Source organism: Onychostoma macrolepis, chromosome 09 (genome assembly GCF_012432095.1).
Source record: "Onychostoma macrolepis isolate SWU-2019 chromosome 09, ASM1243209v1, whole genome shotgun sequence".
Classification (NCBI taxonomy): domain Eukaryota; kingdom Metazoa; phylum Chordata; class Actinopteri; order Cypriniformes; family Cyprinidae; genus Onychostoma; species Onychostoma macrolepis.
Genome location: NC_081163.1, coordinates 2,727,581 through 2,750,956, shown reverse-complemented (window position 1 = coordinate 2,750,956; position 23,376 = coordinate 2,727,581). Strand labels below are relative to the sequence as shown.

General features: G+C 37.0%; 2 protein-coding genes across 6 annotated transcripts in view; one reads left to right on the top strand and one right to left on the bottom strand.

The window, feature by feature from the left end:
* The window catches only part of LOC131547005 (uncharacterized), a 41,722-nt gene extending 23,261 nt beyond the window's left edge, over positions 1–18,461 (top strand). Inside the window, exons 2-4 of one of the 4 annotated variants that reach the window (XR_009272825.1) lie at positions 4,522–4,639; positions 13,842–13,971; positions 18,377–18,461. Coding sequence is in view for 1 of the 4 variants with exons in the window: in XM_058787212.1 (XP_058643195.1) it covers positions 4,522–4,542 (21 nt within the window). In the remaining 3 variants the exon portion in view is untranslated. Of the gene's footprint in view, positions 1–4,521; positions 4,641–13,473; positions 13,603–13,841; positions 15,430–18,376 lie in introns of those variants that run through there. The other 3 variants (XR_009272824.1, XR_009272826.1, XM_058787212.1) reach the window with 3 other exon arrangements.
* On the bottom strand, positions 1,564–21,839 carry LOC131547004 (interleukin-1 receptor type 1). Of its 2 annotated transcripts, XM_058787211.1 has the most exons (11): positions 21,659–21,839; positions 21,092–21,187; positions 17,445–17,652; positions 13,739–13,901; positions 11,030–11,189; positions 10,189–10,245; positions 5,949–6,066; positions 5,619–5,758; positions 5,391–5,531; positions 4,513–4,671; positions 1,564–3,531 (listed from the first exon to the last, which is right to left on the bottom strand). In XM_058787211.1, the coding sequence occupies exons 2-11, from the start codon at positions 21,141–21,143 to the stop codon at positions 3,095–3,097; spliced, it is 1,635 nt and encodes a 544-aa protein (XP_058643194.1). In that variant the 5' UTR covers positions 21,144–21,187; positions 21,659–21,839; the 3' UTR covers positions 1,564–3,094. The 2 variants fall into 2 exon arrangements, with proteins under 2 accessions (XP_058643194.1, XP_058643193.1); XM_058787210.1 differs by lacking the exon at positions 21,659–21,839 and having other exon boundaries at positions 21,092–21,644.
* Positions 21,840–23,376: the final 1,537 nt, after the last annotated feature.

Here is a 23,376-nt window from a genome sequence, read left to right as displayed (position 1 = left end):
GTCATTTGCATTCATTGTTTGAGTTCAGGTGGCTGACCACAGCCATATGATGACGTTCAGAGCTCACGCTTATGAACTTATGTGGAAATGAAGCAAGATGAAAAATCCACCAATTTACAGTAGCCTATAAACCACAAGCAGAGCAATAACTTCCTGTTTTCTCTTCAGTGCTGAGTACAGCGATCTTTGGACATGATGTGCAGTGGAAACCCCCGAAATGATGCAAATCACCCAAATCTGCCTTACTGCTCTCAAACCATCAAATAGTTACATTTATCAATAATAATAATTGTAATAACCTGTTCTTACCTTATTCTTTTACCATTTAAGTTGCAAGCAACCATAGATAGATAATATAGGCTACAGTAGCCTAGTCAACATTTGAAGTGAATAAAAAAAAAAAAAGTTAATCAAAGTTGTCATAAGACAATAATGCATTTTGGTTTTAGGACAACTTTAATGAAAGGTTTTGATCCACTTCAAATGTTGACTATTGTAGATTTAGATGAGTAAACTTTGTAAACAAACGTTGATGTTGGCTTGACAAAGCCTAGTTTGAAAGTTTTCAAGAACTTAAAGCTTTAAGTTTGAAGATTTTACTTGAAGTCAATAAAATGTTCTAACACATTGCTAAAATGCTTAAGTTGCTAACTTGATTTAACAACATGTAGCACAAATTTCTATCATGATTTAGCATGTTGCTAACATGTTTTAACACATTGTTAACATGAATTGGCGTAGCCTATTGCTACCATATTTTAACACTTTGCTACCATATTTTAATACATTGCAAGTATAACATGTTGCTTGCATTATTTAACATGTAGCTCATGTTTTAATATGTTGTTGACATTGTTAGCATTAATTAACATGTTTCTAACATGATTCAACACATTGTTAGTATGTTTTAACAAGTTGCAAACATGAATTAAGACTTTGCTAGCATGTTTTTACATGTTGTTATCATAATTAGCACATTGCTAACATGATTTAACATGTTGCTAGCATGAATTAGCATGTTGCTAGCTTGATTTAACAAATTTACATGATGGTAGTATGATTTAACACATTGCTAGCACGTTTTTGCATGTTGCTAACATGAATTAGCAAATTGTTAACAAGTTTCGACGTTGTTAGCATGATTTAACACATTGCTAGCATGAGTTAACATGTTGCTAACATGATTTATCATATTGCTAGTATGACTTAACATATTGCCAGCGTTTTAACATGTTGTTAACATGAATTAGCATGTTGCTAGTATGATTTATCACATCACTAGCATGATTTAATACATTGCTTACATGATTAAGCACATTGTCCTAATATAGTCATTAAGCTTTGCTGGCCATAGACAGCTTAAATACACAATGTGTTGTTTTGGCAGTTTCTTTGTAATTAATTGTGAAATTTACCTGCAATTTCTGAGTGAAAGTTATCTTTTTTTAGTGTATAATATTTATAATTTATGAGAGTGACATATTTGACAAATATTTATTAGATGCACCTTTAATAAATCATTATTTTATAGGCTACAACATGAATCAATGAAACATCACTGAATGTTTTTATTTATTTTTTATTTGTTTTTTCTAAAAAGAATATGAACAATATTTTATCTGACATGAACTGTAGTCACAATGCCACTTGTAAAAGCTTGAAATATTTTAGATATTAAATAAATCTGGAAAAAATAGGAATAATAATAACTCATAACAAATAATAAAAAACAAACAAATAAAAAGTAGAAACTCCTGGCTCAACAGTAAACACAAAATACCCAACTGCATATGCACTATAGTTCAACATGCTGCATTAACAAAAGAATATAAAAACAATTGAGGAAATTTATTTAAAAAAATAGAGTTCTATTGAAAAAAAACACACTTCTATATACATTTATTCTATTTGTATAGCCAACTTGCTTCACCTGTCTGTCTTTTGTAATTTTTCATCACAGTTACAAGATACTTGGCAAAGTTTCTTCACATAAACACAAGAAACCTTCTCTACTCAAATACGCAAACTCATGCATCGTAAGCTCACATAATAAAGGGCCATTCACACAGAACGCGTTTTTGCATCTAAAAACGCAAGACACAGTGCTCAGGAATGGTTTTAAAGGTCTACTGACGTGCTTTGAAACACGCAGTATTATTCTAAGTGTTGACGTCATTTTAACTGAAACAGGAAGACAGGGCGGGATATATCAAGTAGCCCCGCCCCCTTTTTAAAATACCCAATAGCGTTCGTTTATATCACAGCTTGGGCTAGAGCCGTTGAGCTCGGTAAAGCCGCATTTGACAGTGTATGACAGTCACAATCTCATCCATATTGCTATAAAATATAACATTATGTATAATTCAAATTCAATTTACACCATCTGAATTCTTCTCTATTCCCATTCACCGTACAGAAAATACAAAATCTTTGAATAAGTGACTGATTTCAGCTGCAGCTTCAGCGTCTGTTTATAGGTGGTGGTATGCTTCGGATTCTAGCATTTGATTGGACAGAAAGTTTGATGGGAAGCTGAATTGCAGGGCAAAAGCGTTGATCCATATTGGCGGAAGTGAGAGACTGCAAGTTTTGAATGGTTATATCTTGTAAATGCAAATTTTGTCAATGTTTTGGAGCACACTAGCTTAGCGATAACGTAAAGGCTAACATATTCATACTAAAAGCCAAAAAACTTCAATTTTGATTTCATGGGGACTTTAAAAAGCGTAGCACAGAATTCCTCCTCGGCCATGTTCCGTCAAATAAAACAGTCGCCATGGCAACTTGCTACTGTAAACAAAACCTTACAAAGCTCGCCCCGCCTCCGGGGTCTTCTGATTGGTCCACTGTTTTGGAACTGAAATTGATGAGCGGCGCTGCGTGTAAAAGTTGAAACTTGAAAATGCAGAGCTCAACAGTCATATCGCGTTTACATAGAAAAACAATGGAAAAGTAGCACGTTGTAATGTAAAAACGCGTTCTGTGTGAACGGCCCCTAAGTGTGCATTCTTGTTGCACATAGAGTCATGTAATCTATACACACTTCATAACAAGTTCATGTACTTGTGTAGAGTGTTCTGGAGTCAAAGAGATCTCAAAGCAACGTTAGCTCTTGGCTCTTCCGCCGCTTCGCTGGAGGCATTTGATAGCGCATGTGTTTCCAGAAGCTTCTGTTCCCCCGATTACTGGCGTTCTGCCTCCATTTGAGGATACCTTTAGTGCGGCTGATGTAACGCAAAGATTCGGGCAGCAGAGCCTCTTCAACCCCGTCCTCCACCTGCACCAGGATGACTTTCAAACCCTGCTTCACTAAAGCGTCATACAGACCCACCCGCTGCTCGTAATTGGCCCATATTTGGTCAAAGGAAGTGTTTGTTGCTTTCAGTTGCACATCACGGTCTGATATGGGGAGTTTATCTGGTAAAAGGCTCTTGGTGGCGTCGGTTTGAGGCGACACACAGCTCTGTGATGTAAGAACAATGATCAGCCTTCTGCTTCGGCTCATTCTGTCAGCAATGACATCATGCACCGCTGAAAAAGAGAGTCGATTAATGTAAAACGCTTGTTTTAAAGTATGATTGTGCTATAATAAAGAGTCAAGGAAATATTTAGGCCTGAAGATTTAGGTATTTGAATTGCATTTAAAATTTCCATCCATTTGGATTAGACCAGGGTAATTATAGTCAACTAAAACTGAAATGTAATTTATTATGTTAAAATGAAATTCAATGAAAAATGTTATAAAACAAAAACTACTAAAAATGAAAAACAAAAACAAAAAAATTACTAAAACTTTAAAATTACAATGAAAATGGAAAAATATAAAAAAATAAAAACTGATTCTAAATATTAATAAAAACTATAAGAGTACCTCACAAATACTAAAATAACACTGGAGTTTTAACAAACTAATATGATGCATATTTATCAAACAGATGTAATATTTCTGCATTCGAAATCATGGCATAGTTTATTATTAACATTATTAGCATCTATTTGATTTTATTTAAATAATTATTTTCAAAATGCATTCATTTAAATTGCTTAAAGTCATCATACATCTGTTCACGGTGGAAAAAAACAAACATTTATTCAGTTAAAAAGTATGAAAATATGGCTAGTTGTGAAACAAACTATTTAATTAGTTAAAATGTATGACATTGAAACAAATGGGTTTAATGACATAAATATATAAAGCTTGTTATTGTGTATTTAAAATACATTCAGTTTATTTACAGAAACCTAACCGGTTTCATTTATGCATGACTGAGCAATTTGCATCACATTAAGTTTATTACTTTGTTAATGTTAAACCTGTGTAATCCAAATGCAATTCAAATAGATAAATCTTAAATGTAAATATTTTTGGAGTGTTATGCTGCATAGACAATATCAAATTTTTAAAATTAAGATTTTTCAGTGATTTAATTCAAACATGCCTTGATTTTTTAACAGGTTTTTACTTTGTGTTATTAGAGCTGTTTTGCTGTGATCATGTGACAGGATGTTTACCTTCCCCAGGAAGTTCATCACGACCACTGATGAAGAGTTTGTAACCATAAAGATCCTCCAGCATCGCAGGAAGGAAATCCAATGCAAATGTCACTGCAGAAGTTGAGCTGTGCTGATCACCATGGAGGTAACACACATACGCATCGTACGACTTGCCATCTTAAATAAAGCATGAGAATAATCGACACTTAGGTAAAATTTGACTTGTGTTTAGGTAGTGTTTCCCATATTTGTAATTGGTTTGTTGAAAAAAACATCACATTATTGGAATAGCTGATACATGCTTGTATCATAAAATCATGCAGGTTTGCAATCAATATTATACTCTAAAATAATCTCCTTTAATGTGTTGATTTTGTAAAGAAACATTGGGAAACATTGCCCAAACATGGCAATGATTTTTGCATTGCAACATTATTTTCAGTTCATTTTATTCTCATAATATATATAAAACTCTCATAATCTCACAATTAACTGAAACTGTAACATACATTATAGTAGTATTTTTTTGTACTATGTTTAATTTTGGCTGACTTAAAACAAAACTACTGTATTAAAGTTCAAATTATAAATTAAAAAAACATTCAGATACATTATGATAACGAAAATGTAAATTGAATAATTGAAATTTTATTTAATTTAATATAAATAAATAAATAAATATATATGATAATGTAAATATAATAATGATATTTAATATGAATAATTATTGCATATAAATGTGATGTTTTTGTGAAATTGAAATAGTTTTGTGAAAGGATAAGTATTTATAGGCACTTAAAACTAAACCACTGACATGGTCACCGAAGTCAATCTACTTGAAAGCATCTCTACAGAGAACAGTCAATAAAATAAATGAATCTGAGATAAAAACATACCACTGCTTATGGCAGCAGACGAGCAAACAGCCCTGTAAGCCAGAACCAGATCGACTCTAAAGAGAAACGCAACGGCACACAGTAATATGAGCAGAGCCACCAGACCAAGACCGATCCAGTAATAACGCTCATACTGACTCGCTGGAGAGAGAAAGACGAGAAAGCAGGTTAGAAAAGAGAAGACTTTAACTAATCATATACAAGAGTAAAAAATGAACTAGAGCCCACCTGGAATAAGAATTACGTTTACAACATCCGAACCTGCTGGATGTTGAACCAGACAGGTGAGATTAGTGTATAAATAATCTTCTGTGACTTCTGGGATGTATAAAACAGACAGAAAATACTTCTGGGCACCCTCATTCACACTGATAAAACGAAACACACAAAAGCAAAGTGGTTAGTCACATCATTTATAAAACACTCTCTCTTTCTATTATAGCCTATATATGTATGTATGTATATGTATATGTATGTATTTATTTATATATATATATATATATATATATATATATATATAAAATTCATAAAATATTTATGAATTTCTTTTGTCCTTACGTGCTGCAGCTGAAGTTTAGATCAAGAGTTCCAGAGTCACTAAACCAGTAAATAAAGGTTTCTTCTTCTTTGTTGTTCTTCCCAAGAAGAGCTTTGCAGTTCACTGTGTAACTTTCACCTGTGGTGACATGAACGTTATTGCACTTTTCAAACACATACTTATGTAGGCCTGCAGGCTAGATCAGAATTGAAAGTCCAATTCATTTCTTGAGCTTAATGGACAGTTCAGTCAGAAAATGTAAAGAAATGAGGCCTTAAAACATATTGGCCAGTATATTTATTTGCAACAAAGCAAGAGAAACAGTAAAAAAAAAATATATATATATATTAAAATATAAAAAGGTTTTTGCCCCCTTCCTGTTTTTTTATTTTTGTTGTTGTTGCATATTTGTCAAACTTAAAAGATTCAGATTGTCAAACAAATTTTAATATTACACAAAGATAATGCAAGTAAATACAAAATGCAGTTTTTAAATGATGATTTCATTTATTAAGGGAAAAAAAGCTGTCCAAACCTACATGAAAAATGAATTGCCCCCTCCTGTTAAATCATGAAAGAACTGTGATTAAACGCATTATTTTAGAAAGCTGAGTTAAATTCCACTAGACAAACCCAGGCCTGATTACTGCCAGACCTGTTGAATCAAGAAATCACTTAAATAGAACCTGTCTGACAAAGTGAAGCATGTTTAAAGAGCAACACATCACGCCGCGATCTTAAGAAATTCAAGAACAGATGAGAAACAAAATAGTTGACATGTATCAGTCTGGAAAGGGTTATAAAGCCATTTCTAAGGCTTTGGGACTCCAGTGAACCATGGTCAGAGCCATTATCCACAAACGGAGAAAACTTGGAACAGTGGTGAAGCTTCCCAGGAGTGGCCGGCCTACCAAAATTACTCCAAGAGCACAAAGACGACTCATCCAGGAGGTCATAAAAGAACCCAGAACAACATCTAAAGAACTGCAGGCCTTACTTGCCTCAATTACGGTCAGTGTTCATGATTCAACAATAAGAAAGGGACTGGGCAAAAACAGCATCCATGGGAGAGTTCCAAGGCAAAAGCCACTGCTGACCAAAAAGAACACAAAGGCTCGTCTCACATTTGCCAAAAAATATCTTGATTATCCCCAAGACTTTTGGGCAAATATTCTGTGGACTGATGAGACAAGTTGAACTTTTTGGAAGGTGTGTGTCCCGTTACATCTGGTGTAAAACCAACACAGCATTTCATAAAAAGAACATCATACCAACAGTCAAACATGGTGGTGGTAGTGTGATGGTCTGAGGCTGCTTTGCAGCTTCAGAACCTGGATGACTCGCCATAATTGATGGAACCATGAATTCTGCTCTCTATCAGAAAATCCTGAAGGAGAATGTCCAGCCATCAGTTTGTGACCTCAAGCTCAAGTGCACTTGGGTTATGCAGCAGAACAATGATCCCAAACACACCAGCAAGTCCACCTCTGAATGGCTGAAGGAAAACAACATTAAGGTTTTGGAGTAGCCAAATCAAAGTCTGGACTTGAAGGGGTCATCGGATGCAAAATTCACTTTACAAATTGTTTGAACATAAATGTGTGTTGGAAGTGTGTGTACACATCCATCTCATAATGATAAAAATCCACCCAGTGTTTTTTTTTTTTTTTAAATCCCTATTTTAAAATCCCCTTTCAGGCTGTTCTGAGATTCCTGTCTCAGATAAAAGGTTTTTTTATGAATCTTTGCTAATTGTCTTTTCTAATAAAGTGCTAGTTAGCCAGTTTCGCGGCTGAAGTTTACAGTCTGTTCGTCACCCCACGGAAGAGCAGAGCTCATTAGCATTTATAGTGACATGGACTAAAAAACAGCTTGCTGAAAACAGAGCTGAAAGGGTAAAAAGGGTGTTTTTTTACACTACCATTGAGAAATTTTAACCAAAGCATGTTATAGACTTTTCATTAAGACCCTAAAAGAATCATATCAACTTGTGGAAAATGGGCATCCGATGACCCCTTTAAATCTGATTGAGATGCTGTGGCATGACCTTAAACAGTCCATTCATGATCGAAAACCCTCCAATGTGGCTGAATTAAAACAATTCTGCAAAGAAGAGTGGGCCAAAATTCCTCCACAGCGATGTGAAAGACTCCGATTGCAGTTGTTGCTGCAAAGGGTGGCACAACCAGTTATTAGATTTAGGGGGCAATTACTTTTTCACGTAGTGCCAGGCAGGTTTGGACAGCTTTTTTCCCTTAATAAATGAAATCATTATTTTAAAACTGCATTTTGTATTTACTTGGGTTATCTTTGTGTAATATTAAAATTAGTTTGATGATCTGAATCATTCAAGTGTGACAAATATACAAAAAATGAAAAAAAAACAGGAAGGGGGCAAAAACGTTTTCACACCACTGTACATATATACACGTTTAGTCATTTAGCAGATGCTTTTATCCAAAGCGATTTACAAATGAGGACAATGGAAGCAATCAAAATCAACAAAAGAGCAATGATATGCAAGGGCTATAACAAGTCTCAGTTATCCTAATGCAGTACATGTAGCAAGGGTTTAATATATATATATATATATATATATATATATATATATACAAATAAAAGAAAACAGATACAATAGAAAAAGAATAGAGTAAGCTGTGTTAGAGGCCTTTTTTTGCTCTTTGCTAATTGTATAATAAATAAAAAGAAAACAGATAAATCAATAGAGTGCAAGTCTAAAAGGGGAAAGCATATTTTTTAAAGAATAGAATTAAAATAGAGAGTGCTAGAGTTAGAGAAGGGGTCACCAAACTTGTTCCTGGAGGGCCGGTGTCCTGCAGAGTTTAGCTCCAACCCTAATCAAACACACCTGAACCAGCTAATCAAGGTCTTACTAGGTATACTTGAGACTTAAAGGCACGTGTGTTGAGGCAAGTTGGAGCAAAACTGTGCAGGACACCGGCCCTCCAGGACCGAGTGTGGTGACTATATGGGAATATATGGAATACAAATTTATTTATAAAATTTTATGTATAATTTATGTGTTTGTATGTTATTTGTTAAAAACCAATAAACATTCAGTTAAAAAAAAAAAGATTTGGAGAAATTCCATCCATTTGTAGCATTCCATCACTTGTTCAGCAATGGATGCTCTGCAGTGAATGGGTGCCGTCAGAATGAGAGTCCAATCAGCTGATAAAAACATCACAATAATCCACACCACTCCAGTCCATCAGTTAATGCAGCGTTTCCCAATCCCAGTCCTCGCACCCCCCCGGTCTGCATATTTTATATGTATCTCTTATCACGTACGGCGCTTGTTCTATTCGAACGCAAGTGCCCTGTGAAGTGGACATCACCGGATATTCCACCATGATTCCATTTCGAAACGAGTGTTTGTTCCATTCAAAGGGCATTAAAGTGTGCGAGACGTAAATTTAAATTGTATTTATTTACAGACGTATATGATGTCCACTCGTCTGTGTGTGAAGAGGCTGGAGGCAGCGGCGCAGCGCAAATCCATGAATTAATGTTCTGAAGGATTGGGAACCGCTGAGTTAATGTCTTGTGAAGCCAAAAGCTGTGTGTTTGTAAGTAACAAATCCATCAAGGCATTTTTAACTTTAAACCGTTACTTGTGGCCAAAATACGAGTCCAGTATCCATAATAACGCTTCCTCGAGTGAAAAAGTCCATCCCCTGTTGTCTCTCACATCAAAATCCACCCACATATACGTTTAGAGCTGTTTTGGACTGTTTTAGCTTGTAAACAGTGCTTGATCTGTGCAGATTTCTCTCCTGATTCAGACCAGACCACTTTTTTTCACTGGAGGAAGTGTTATTATAACTAGAGAATCCATATTTTAGCTAGAAGTAAAGGTCCAAAGTTAAAATGTCTTGATGGATTTGTTTCTTACAAACACGCGGCTTTTGTCTTCTTAAGACGTTAATTGCTGGACTGGAGTGCTGTGGATTATTGTGATGTTTTTATCAGCTGTTTGGACTCTCATTCTGACGGCACCCATTCACTGCAGAGCATCCATTGCTGAGCAAGTGATGTGATGCTACATTTCTCCAAATCCGTTCCAATGAGGAAACAAACTCATCTACGTCTTTGATAGTCTGAGGATAAGGAGAATGTTGGCAAATTTTCATTTTTGGGGGGAACTATTCCTTTAAAACACTAACTAACACTAATGCACATATAAAGCAGCAGAAGGGCTTGGACGACAGGAGTTAAAATATCCTCATTATCACTCACCAAGTGTTACTTTTTGTTCATATTCTTTTGGATAGATGATTTCAGGCTTTGTCACCACTGTTAACGAAACACACATTTATCACACTATTGATCAAACCACAGAAACTCTCACAATCTGAACATTTTCACTTTAGCTCTATATTGCCATCTCTTGGTCTAAAGTGAATTTGTTCATTTTCTAAAGCATTTATTTCTTTTTAAAAACCGTATTTTTTTTGCTAAATTATATTAGTTAATTTCTTAATAGGACAGACTTGCAAAACACAATATTTATTTGAATTGTCTTTATAGTGCTAAAATGTAGTTCATTAGATGTTGGATCCTCAATGGATTCCAGGCAGTGTTATTTTAGTATAACTGAGACACTATTATAGTTTTATTAATATTTAGAATTAGTTTTTTTTTATTAATGAATTTTTTTTTTTTAATATGTCTAATTTATTTTTCCAGTTTTCAGTTTTACTTACTGTATATAAGCTGAAATAAAATAAATTTGTTTATATATATATACTAGTCAACATTTGAAGTGGATCAAAACCTTTAATTAAAGTTGTCCTAAAACCAAAATGCAGTCTTGTTTAGGACAACTTTGATGAACCTTTTTGATCCACTTCAAATGTTGACTATATATACACCACACACACACACACCATTTAGGGGTAAATAATGTAAGTAACGTACAAAGATGTATCTTTTAGCTTTTATGCCATAGTGATGGCTTTGTACTTTTTGTTCCCCTAGAGAGTATATAATAATAGTAGACTGTAGTAGTAGTGATGCAGCTCTACAGGTTTTGAAACAGAGCCTCTGGAGTAATTTCAGATTTTAAATAGTCATTTACCGTAATCCTCAGGGTGACTGTAGATTTCTGTAGTCTGGGCAGCGGAGTAATTTTTCCCTCTAAAAGTAAAGCTCACAAAGCACGTATATTTTCCAACCATGTCTGGGGATCTGTTTATCGCCAAAACCTTACTGTTTGTCACGTTGAGTGGGTGGCAGTTCTAAAGAGAGAGTAAAACAAACCGTTTAGCAGACAAAACAATTACAATGCACACGTACAGACATGCATGGATTTAGGAGTGATGATGTGAAAGTGAATGCTTTAAGTTATAATTGCATGTATGTAAGGAACTACCAAAACCAAGAAACAACTTGTCTGATGTTTGCCATTTTTATGAAAGTAATGTTAACCACAGGAGAAGCATTAAAGGAAGAGTTTACCCAAAACTGAAGACTTGCTGAAAATGCTAATACTCACTCTCAGGCCACCCAAGATGTGATTTTGTTTGTTCATCATTTTTGGAGAAATGTAGCATAGTAGCATTTGTAGCAAATGTAGGATCACTTGCTCAGCAATGGATGCTCTGCAGTGAATGGGTGCCGTCAGATTTAGAGTCCAAACAGCTGATAAAAACATCACAATAATCCACAGCACTCCAGTCCAGCAATTAACGTCTTAAGAAGACAAAAGCCGCGTGTTTGTAAGAAACAAATCCATCAAGACATTTTAACTTTGGACCTTTACTTCTAGCTAAAATATGGATTCTCTAGTTATAATAACACTTCCTCCAGTGAAAAAAAGTGGTCTGGTCTGAATCAGGAGAGAAATCTGCACAGATCAAGCACTGTTTACAAGCTAAAACAGTCCAAAACAGCTCTAAACGTATATGTGGGTGGATTTTGATGTGAGAGACAACAGGGGATGGACTTTTTCACTCGAGGAAGCGTTATTATGGATACTGGACCCATATTTTGGCCACAAGTAACGGTTTAAAGTTAAAAATGCCTTGATGGATTTGTTACTTACAAACACACAGCTTTTGGCTTCACAAGACATTAACTCAGCGGTTCCCAATCCTTCAGAACATTAATTCATGGATTTGCGCTGCGCCGCTGCCTCCAGCCTCTTCACACACAGGCAGTGGACATCATACAAGTAATCCACACCACTCCAGTCCATCAGTTAACATCTTGAGAAGACAAAAGCTGTGTGTTTGTAAAAAAAATTAAAAAAAAAATCTATTATTAAAGCTGCAAGCAGCGTTGAAAGGGCCCTTGCACACGGGCTCACCGCCACCCAGTGGCTTTAGGAAACCAGCGAACGGTCAGCAATATGCATTTAAAGTGGTAAATATAAGAGGAATATGTCAAAGTCATTTATATGTGCCAAACTTCCTGCTGCCAGCTGGTGGTGCTATGACTATAATGAATATTGGCATGTAGATATCTTCAGGCCAGCACTATTATCAAACATATGAAGTTTGGTGCAGATTGAACATGGTATGTTTGAGTTAGTGTAAAACATGACATATCCTGTTGCCAACAGGTGGTGCTATGATTATAACTGTATATTGTCCTTTAGATGTCTTCAGGCCATGACTCTTACCAAACATGTGAAGTCTAGTGCAGATCGGACATTGCATGTTTAAGAATATTGGCCTTTAGGTGTGTTCAGGCCAGGACTCTTATCAAACATGTGAAGTTTGGGGCAGATCGGACATTGTATGTTCCATTGTATTTTCCAACAACAACTTCCTTTTCCATGGCAAAAAATGGAACTTTGTCAGGCTGCCACAGACACACCCTTTAACGAAAACCCAAGATCTTCGCAATTTAACATTGCAAAGGCCTTTAGAGTAGACTGACCAAATATAATGTTGATGTCATTAAATCTCAAGGAGGAGTTTGTTAGAGCATGAAACATGCCACTTCCTGCTGCCAGCTGGTGGTGCTATGACTATAACTGAATATGGGCATGTGTTCAGGACATGACTCTTATAAAACATGTTAAGTTTGGGGCAGTTTGTAAATTTTTGCCACTTCTGGCGCATGTGCAAAGTTTCATGAGTTTTCGAGCATGTCTAGGCCCTCAAAAATGTGATTCATTTTGGAGGAGAAGAAGAAGAAGAAGAAACTGAGCAATTCCAATAGGGTCCTCGTGGGCCCTAATTAAGATGTTTTTAACTTTAAACTGTCACTTCCAGCTCCTGGTGTCTCTCAAATCAAAATCCAGCCACATATTGGTTTAGAGCTGTTTTGGTTTGTAAACGGTGCTTGACCTGTGCAGATTTCTCTCCTGATTCAGACCAGATGACGTTTTCACTGGAGGAAGCATTATTATGGATTATGGACTCATAGTTTAACCAGAAGCAATGGTTTGAAGTTAAAAATGTCTTAATGATGGATTTGTTTCTTACAAACATGCAGCTTTTGTGTTCTCAAGATATGAATTGATGGACTGGAGTGGTGCATGTTACTTGTGGATTATTGTGATGTTTTTATCAGCTGTTTGGACTCTCATTCTGATGGCACCCATTCACTGCAGAGGATCCATTGGTGAACAAGTGATGTGATGCTAAATTTCAACAAATCAGATGAAGAAACAAACTCATCTACATTTTGGATGGTCTGAAGGTGAGGACATTTCCAGCAAATTTTCATTTTTTTGCATGAACTATTGCTTTAAAGTCAGTCGATTTTTAGTCATTTTTAGCATGTTGGTCTTGTGCAGTAGTTGTTGGGTTCAGTTTTGTTTACAATTGTGTCTTACATTTCTCCAGGTCACTTGAGCCTGAGGGTCTATCTCAAAGATGTGAGGAAGCAAACAAGTGATGTCCTTTGTGCTCTTTAATTCGTCTTTTCTGTTCACACAGGGGCATGTTTTATTCTCAACGGAGACGTCAAATTTTGTTTCCCAGGTTTCATTGCCTTTTCTGCCACATAGAACAACAGATGAAAGACCGGCAATGAGGGAATACTGAACACAAAACATACAACACAAAGGTGCTTTTCGTAACATTTTTCTTGAAGCCTTTATGTTTATAAAGGTATTCATGTAAGTTGTAATGCATTCTATATTTCCATAAATAATTGTAACCAAAGATGAAATTCATTAAAATATTTGAGGAGTTCTTGTTACATGTTTTAATGCATTATATTTTCTGAAAGTGAAGTAATGAATAGATAAGTATTATAACTGTGGTTACAACTAGCAATGAGATCATGCAATGTATTATAACTACAATGCAAAACTAATGCATTAAAAATAATTTTATAGTGCATTACATATAAAGGACAGTGTTACCGTGATTTTAATTTATGTTTGCATCCTTATGCTCTACACCTCATTTTGCATATTTTGATCTGAAGTAGCTTGCATTTCACAACATTTTTTCACAATAAGTATCTAAAAATTATCCAAAGTATTTCAGTAAGATTTCAGAAATTAAATTTCCTTTAGAAATAAAGCATCATTGTACAATGAATTATACTGAAGCTTTAGAACTTCAATCCTAGTGAAAACTAAACTGCATAAACAGCTTGTTCTCTAGGCATGTAACGGTACATGTATTTTCGGTATGGGTATTTCGGTTCGGTACACGTGTCTACACACTATTACACATCGCAATAGTATTAAAGTAATGTAAAAGGGCTCCCTATAGTTTAGATCAGACGCTGAGGTAGTTCCCTATCGAAAGGTAACGCCCCGTTGGGGAAACTCCTGTTTACTCTGTTACTGAAGCCAGATTGGTTAACGTTTGTGTAACTGCACAAACCAATTGCGCTTGAGCCCGCCAAAGGAGCGCCACTTGTGGCTGAACCTAACGGACATCAGGGACGCTGAGAAAATTACCTTCCTCGATTCCCTGGTTTCGCCCCAAAGGACTCTTCGGTCCAGCTGTGGACGGCTTTACGGAGCGCTTCACCAAGGCACAGAAGACGTCGCAAGCGCTGCGTCACTTCCTGCCTAAGCGCTCCAGCCCGGCGACTGTTTCAACCCGCCCCAAGCCAGCGTCCACTCAGCAGCCTGCTAAACCAGCGCAGCCTCAGCTCTCGCAAAAGCCAGAGCCAGGGCTTCAGCAGTGCCCCAGATCGGCAAAGAGGTACCCCTTCCCCAAGCGTCAGGGCCCACGCCCTCGCGTAACGCTGGATCCTGGGCCTCAGAAGCCATCCTGATCTGCGTGCGGAGAGGAAGAGGAGAGGGATAATTCTCGTGGACGCCAGAATCCCCTCAAAGACAGCTCGCAGTTATTCCTCAACCCTTTGAGTGCCTCTGAGTGGTGGAGGTGTTTTAACAGTGCACATCTTGTCATTTCAGTGTGTGCCCCAAACTACCGCTGTGATTGCGGACCCACATACAATAAAGAGCAAATTACCTCTCCCTACACTCACACATGTCAGTTCTCCCCCTGTTGGTGGCGAACTGTCATCAGTAAAGCCTCTCGTACATGTCTGCTCTCTCCCTTTGGGCAGCGAGCACTCATTACTAAAGCCCTTGACGAAGATGTTCACAAATGTCATTTCTCCCCCTGCGGGCGGCGATACGCCATTGATAAAAATAGAAAAGCAGCGGGATGCTCTGGCCGACGACTGGCCCAACACCCGTCTGTATGCATTCCCTCCGATCGCCCTGCTACCCCAGGTTATCAGGCGAATCAGAGAAACAAAATGCTCTCTCCTCCTCGTGGCCCCCCTCTGGAGGAACCAAGTTTGGTTCCCAGAGATGATCCAGTCGCTGTCTGCAGCACCGTGGCCAATACCACTGAGAAGAGATCTTCTCTCGCAAGCGCAGGGCAAGATTTGGTATCCCCAGCCGGAACTGTGGAGCCTTCATGTCTGGCCGATTGACGGGAGTCTGATCGACTCCCAACGAGAGTCACTAATACAGCGACAGAGTCAGTCTTCAGCGACTGGTGTTCAGCACATAATCAGGATCTGATTTCATGTGACGTGTCCCACGTGCCAATCTTTCTACAAGAGCTGCTGGACAAGGGGCGCACCCCTTCCACACTCAAGGTCTATATGGCAGCCATTGCGGCGAAACATTCTCCCGAGGCTGGCCGGACTATTGGCAGAAATGAGCTGGTTGTTAAGTTCCTTAGAGGTGCTCGGTGGTTATATCCTCCTCGCCCTAAGACTGTACCGACCTTGGATTTATTTATAGTCCTCGGGGCCCTCAAGGGTCCTCCCTTTGAGCCGCTTCAAACAGCTGGCTTAAGGGTCATGACACTCAAAACCGCTCTGCTTTTGGCCCTAGCGTCCAGTGACCTATAGGTGTGAGGGCCCACTCCACAAGAGGAATGGCCTCCTCCTGGGCTTGGTCCAGTGGAATTTCTATTGGGGAGATCTGTGCGGCCACCGGCTGGTCGTCGCCGTCTACCTTTATTAGATTCTACAGTTTGGACGTCCATGCCCTGCAGACGCAGGTACTATCTGCTTAATGCTACTTTTTTCCCCCCTTCAGGCGGGAAAAGCTTATGACAAGCAGACCCCAGATTCCACTCGGGTCTCTTATAGCTCGGACTCACGGGGCCCACACTAAGCAGGCTTAGTTCTGCTTCTACTTATAGCACAGCGTTACTGGATGCGTTCCCCAAAGCAGTTGTCAATGACAATGCAACGGGAGTTACCTTTCGATAGGGAACGCTCCGGTTACTCATGTAACCTTGGTTCCCTGAGATAAGGGAACGAGTGTTGCGTAACTGGCTGTGCTGTAGCTGCACGCGAGTCGATGGCTGTCACTTCAGTCGTTGATTCTGATGAAATGGTGCTCTGGGCCGACTTATATAGCAAGATTGGTTTGTGCAGTTACACAAACGTTAACAAATCTGGCTTCAGTAACAGAGTAAACAGGAGTTTCCCCAAAGCAGTCGTCAATGACGACGCAATGCTCGTCCCCTTATCTCAGGGAACCGAGGTTACGTGAGTAACCGGAGCGATTTTTATACCTAACAAAATTAATTCTAATTGAATTTATTTAAAGAAAGAGCAATTTGTTCAGTAAACCATTGTTAAATTAAAAAAACAAAAAAACAATTCATGTTTAGGATTTTTTTCCTCCTGCTATACCAAAACCACACCAAACCGTGACGTCAAAACCGAGGTAGTACCAAACCGTCATATTTGTGTACCTTTACACCCCTATTCTGAACAGACTGTTTGATTGTTTAAACATCTGAACTTAAACATCAATGCCAACTATTCAGTGTTCCTTCACAGGAATCACTATCAACATTAGAAACAAGAGGAGGACATTTGTTTTGAACAAGAATACTGATCATTTTGGTCATTTTATTTCAGACTCATTAATGCTAAGAGAGTGTTAAAATTACATTCCATTTTGAATGACCAAATGAGCATTTTCAACATTCTAAGTGGACCATAGCGGGACAAAACAAAGATACTTGAACATGATTTGAATCTATGAACTTGAACATGTGTGTCAAAACTAAACAACTTTGTGAACTGCATCATACCTGCTGAGACAGGAGTAGGATGCGCTGTGGGAGAGGTCAGCAGGTAGAAACCATAGCGCGTTTCCATGAATGTTTATTCCGCTGATGTTTGGAACAATACTCCAGCTCATGCTCACATTCTGCATTTCATGGTCTTCATTGCATTCAAGCTTAAATGCAAGACCAGCACTGATGGTATATGATCTGAGATTTGTGATCATCTCACTCCCTTGAAGAGGAAAAATATAAATAAATTTTGCTAGTATGGAACTAATTACTGTTTCAATGCATGAACCAAGATTCTCTTTTACACTTTGTCATTAAAATTTACCTAAAAAAGAAATCAAGGTAAGAGCAAATGTACCTAAATAATACATTCAACACAGGAGCGTAGCCAGAAAAGAGACTCTGGGTGTGCATCAGAAAAACTGGGTGTGCCACATTTACTGTCGTCAGATTAAGTTGCAAAAGAAAAAAACAAAAAAAAAACACCAAGACTGTACGTTACAGAACAGAACAGACTGGGCTGATATAGCTTGTAAAAATATATAACATCTCTAATTACGTAGTCAGAATGAAAAGGTGCATTTCTTTATTAAAGTTCATGTGGAGATGGCGAGTGCAGCGTCGTATTCGGCAACTTTATCTTTTCAGCCAACACTGACTGAGAAGAAATCACTAGTTTATTAACAAATAATTTAAATGTTTTCTTTTCCCTTTCCCCCAACATATTCAACTCGAAAAGTGCGCCTGCTAATCACATCACGTTATATTGCAATGCATGAATTATGAATGCGTAATAAGTCAAATGTTTTTATTTTATTTCATTTCTTATGGGTGCTATGGCAGTGCTTTGGTCTTTCTTGGGGGTGTTGAAGCATCTGCTAGCCCCTCCTTAGCACCGCCCATGTTTATTATGATTAAAAAAATAATAATTCTGCATCTGTTTTTAGGTGTGGCACCGGCACACCCTGGCACACCCGTGGCTACGCCCCCATTTAAGAGGCAGGTTCTACACTGAATACAACACTCTTAACGTATGTAATTTCAGACACAGCTATTATTTTGCATTTGATACAGAAAAAATACAGTGCATCTTTAAAAAGTTTGAAAAAACTAAATGTTTCTGTTTTGTAAATACATAAAACAGCGCTTTTATATGCGCGATTTATGTGCACCGCTTATGCCCAATAATACGCGAGCGAATGATCTCCGGTTACTATGGTTACATCCTGGGTGAACTTGACTCGCATTTGCAAGTGTATGAGCGAACTGTGATATTTGTAGCTTCTAAATCGTTTAAAAACACAGTTTAAACGAAAGTATAAGGAATGTACTGTAGGCCTATGTGATTTCGGACGCATTTTAAATAAAAGACTAAACGTTGTTGTGTTTTGTAAATGTAAAATAAAGTGCGTTAACATGCGTGATTTACATGCACAGATTATGTCTAACAACACTCGAGATCGATTGAGTGAGTGAGCGATCTCCGGTTGCTATGGATATGTCCTCAAACACGACTTTATTTGCTGAGAGACTATTTAGTAAACTCTGATTTTTGTAGCTTCTGAAACGTTTAAAAACGCCATTGAATGTAAAGTAAAATGGACGTATGATTTTAGACGCAGTTATTATTTTTGCAAACATCTTGGTGCACACTGCACCTTTAACGCATTAAAAAAACAAAAAAAAAACAATGGTATATATATATATTTATAAAACGGTTAGTTCCATTCCTCGATTCTGATTGGTCAGCAGCTGTGATTGATTCACGATACAGCACGGCGTCTCGTACCTATTGCTTACATATATAGGGTACAACGGGGCTGAAGGCCCACCTTAAGAAAAAATGTGCTATTCACTGCGCATAAAATGTATAATTGCAGAAAAAATATATACGTTGTATTGAACATTAATGGAGCAACAGATTCTGTGTGAAAATAAATCATTCAAGTTGTTTATTTTGTTTAAAAATCTTATAAATGTATGAGGTGGCAAGAGGGGCCTTTTACCCCACACACGGGGTAAAAGGCCCACCAGCATGGGGTAATTGGCACATGGTACTGATACAAATACTTCAGCTAAAATAATGTTTTGTTTAATAATTTAATACTTGTTCAAAACAATCACTTTAGCAAAGTTTGTACTCTTTTTTTGCATAATTTGAAAAAAATATATATAATAATAATTTTTGTTCAATAAATACACTGTCATTAAAATATGTTAATATAAAAAATATATTTTAAAATACAGAAACAAAATCATTTTAATAAGTAAAGATTCTGAAAGTATTGAAGGAGATCCAATAATAATTGAAAATATATTTACAGTAGTAACAACAAAATATATTTTATTATATGATATGATTAATATCATGTTTTTAAATATGATGGTTTCATTCTAAACATGGTGATTATCTCTAATATGGACACATACATAATATATATATGATATTTATAACAACATAATATATGATATTTACCATCTGAATCTAACCATGTCATGTCAACAAATGGAAAACTCAGCGATCTATTAATTATCATGTTAATTACTGTGCGCGTTTAGCCCCAACAGCAGGGGCGCTTTTTTACCCCAAATACCATTTCATTCATTAATTATTAATTAATTATCTTACACGAAACTGAAAATTGTTAAGAAGACCTTTGTCTCAAAATATATGAGTGATTCTCATTTGCTACTTAAATCTACAACATTTTAAAAAACATTAGATCAAGTAAGCACAGAATCAATTTTGCGCTGCTGCGCGCGATCGCGTCAAAGATCAGACAAATAAACACGTGCATGTTGAAAAGCGAATGTTTTGCAAAGTGCTACGCCACGTTTTTGTGCCATCTAGTGGTTTAGATGAAAATAATATCAAAGGCGCCTTTTACCCCGGGGAGCCTTTATATAGGTTACGTGCACCGATCACTAGGTTAGCGTATGTAATATATAAAATAATACTATTACAGATCAGCAGCACGCGCGATCGAGCGAGCGATCTCCGGTTGTCTTCGGGCGAACGCGACTTTTATTCGCGAGCGTCTGTTTAGCGAACTCGACCTTTGCAGCTTCTGAAACGTTTAAAAACACCCTTGAAATAAAAGTAAAAGGGCATACTGACCTTATTTTAACACATGTAAGCATTCAGCAGTGGTGGTTTTGAAAAGTTCTGTAACCGCAGCTGAGAACGCACTTTCGATGTCAAATTCAATCATGTGAACTTTGAAGTTTTTTTAACACATAGGTAACAACTCCAAATGAAACGTCAACATCTTCATAATCTCTGCTAATAATAGCAAACGTAGCCTATTTTGAAAACTTAATTTGAGTCAGTGCATTTCATATGGTGTTGTTGAACGCACTGAACGTTTAGGAAGACTGCAGTGGCAGTCAATGAAAACAATCGAGCGTTCGTTCCGTTCAGTGTACAATGAAACAGATATGAACTCAATGACCAGTGATAAAAAAACATATTTATGCGCAGTTTTTCACTTTTGAAAAAGCATCACCTTTATTAATTCTTTCCCGTTGTTTGAACGCTAACAGCGTCCACAATAAACGTTCCACAACAGCTTATGAATACCAGTTATTTCCTCATGTCGCCAACATAAAAATAGACAAAGCCAACCTAGACTACAATCAGTGACGTGGAAATGAACCCTTACCTTCAATCCAAAGTGCTGAAATTAAAATCCATCGAAAATAAAACGCGCTCATCTTGGGTTGCGTGACAGCAGGTCTGGCAGGTTTAAAGCGCTTTCCTGGAAACGACATGAAAAACGATAACTCCTATCTTTCTTTATAAACTATGAAAGAGCGTCGAAGAAAAACGCACCCACAGACTTCATCCCTCGTGACAGATTGGGATACGAAACACAAAAACAACTGTCATATTTCCCGTTTTCATTGAGAAACGTGACAAAGCAAGATTGCGTATCAGTTGACACGCAACAATTTTTGTGCAAGTAAGACTTTTTGAGGTTATGAAAATAATCAAACTTCAAACGGATGCTTAAATGACGTATTATCGGGTATTCCACACAAAAATGTTAATGATGGTCCTTAAAGCAAAGCATGACGGGTTTCCCCCAAAGAAAATCGGTTGGGTGGAACAAGTTTCAGTTAGTCTATAATATCAAAGAAACACAAATATATTTGCTTAGGAATAAAACTATGCAACACAATAACTCAAATGCGGTGACTACAGTAGCAGAAGAGCAGTCGTGACTAACCTCGCGTAGATGTTCACACAGTATGATTACAAGACTTCTGTCGCGCCTTCTCGGAATTTCTGCAATGACAGACTAAAAGACTACACACTGCCTTTCTTGTGAACTCTGCGGTTTCGTCTTAATGCCACCCTTGAAGGGAACAGCATTCCTCCCACTGCCGCGAAACACGTACGTGACTTAAGTCTTCGCTGGAACCACAAGCTAGCACACATGAACGTCCCCATCAAAATGTACAAAAGCTGTCACTGGGACAGTACCACTGATATATATAGGCGGTATAGATCATTGTAAGTAGCCTACTCTATCAAAAGGTGCACCTTAGCAGCCTACCATATTTACATGTGAAGGGTGCATTTTAGAAACTTAAAGATACATATTTGTATAGGCTACCTAAAGTGTACGGTACAAATTCGTACCGTTTGAAAAGGTACCTTTTTTTCTTTTTTCTGAGAACATATATACCGGATGAGATATTAAAATCACCATTTAAAATAATATATATATTTTTTTTCTGATTGGTTTGTCTCATATTCATGACATTTTTGGTGAAAAACAAAAGGACAAACAAAGGTTTTGTATGTTGGTTTCAAAACATCTTCAAATATTTCTGAAATATTATTTTCTTATGACTACTTATAAAGAATTATTTTACTGTAATTCTACATTAATTTTAGACCATACATTTTTGATTTCGTTCATTGTTTTGTAATTGACTATCAGTTTATAGGCTGAGTCCTCAATTTCACTTCTATTTTACTTTGGTGAAAGATCTTTATGACATTTTTGGTGGAAAACTAAAGGACAAACTAAGGTTTTGTATGTTGATTTCAAAACATCTTTAAAACTTTCTGAAATTGTATTTTTTTTTTTGTAAATTCAGTCTTTCAGCTAAAATGAATCATATTTTGTAATATCTGTTGGGCAACAAGTGTAATTTTTGGTATAATTTTAAATATAAAATAATTTCTCAACTAAGTAATCAAAAGGGTAAATGCAGTAGCGGAGAGAGCAGGGTGATTTGAACCTGTGGGGAAGTTGAAACACCCCTTGTTTCTAGGCAAGGCAGCCATATACAAAATTGGTGATATGACCACAAATATTTGAAGAGTTCATTTTAAATAGGCCTTGTTGACAACAATGGCCATTTAAGTTTTTATGACCTTTTATTAGCCTGCAACATTTATAAGCGGGATGACCCTTAGCAAAGACCCACCTCCCTTAGTTACTGTTGCTAAGTCTGACAAGCCATGCTGCTCTCACGCCACACATTGAAAAATACAACTGGAAACTGACAGACAAGACAGAGCAGGTTACTTTAGTTATGAATCAAAGTCTCAGCTTTCAAATTGTGCCATTTCTTAAGAAATTCAAACAAAAAATACCATTTTTTGGCTCTTTATGTGTTGTGACAGATCGCTGTAGCACCTTATTTCAAGCGGCACGTAAACCGATCATCTATTCCTCTTACTAGTTATAGCATGAAATAAACATGAATGAACATCAGAAGTTATCTTGTTTCAACCGCGGAAAGACATCAATACACACCATTTTTAAAGTTCAAGTCCACCAACATTGATCTACTCTTCTGTCTGGTTTGTTTGTCGGACACAAATGGCAGATCCGGCATTATGATTGGTCAGATTGCCTGTCAATCAAACTTCCTTTCTTCTTCAATTTGAATTTTATTTTGTTCTGAAATGTTTAATAATTTAAAAATG

Coding starts and splice junctions, on each gene's coding strand:
- LOC131547004 (XM_058787210.1), bottom strand. CDS start 21,200: ATGTCGTTTCCAGGAAAGCGCTTTAAACCTGCCAGACCTGCTGTCACG. Junction 17,653..21,091: donor TTCAGCACTTTGGATTGAAG/GTAAGGGTTCAT, acceptor TTCCTCTTCAAG/GGAGTGAGATGATCACAAAT. Junction 13,902..17,444: donor TCCTACTCCTGTCTCAGCAG/GTATGATGCAGT, acceptor TCTATGTGGCAG/AAAAGGCAATGAAACCTGGG.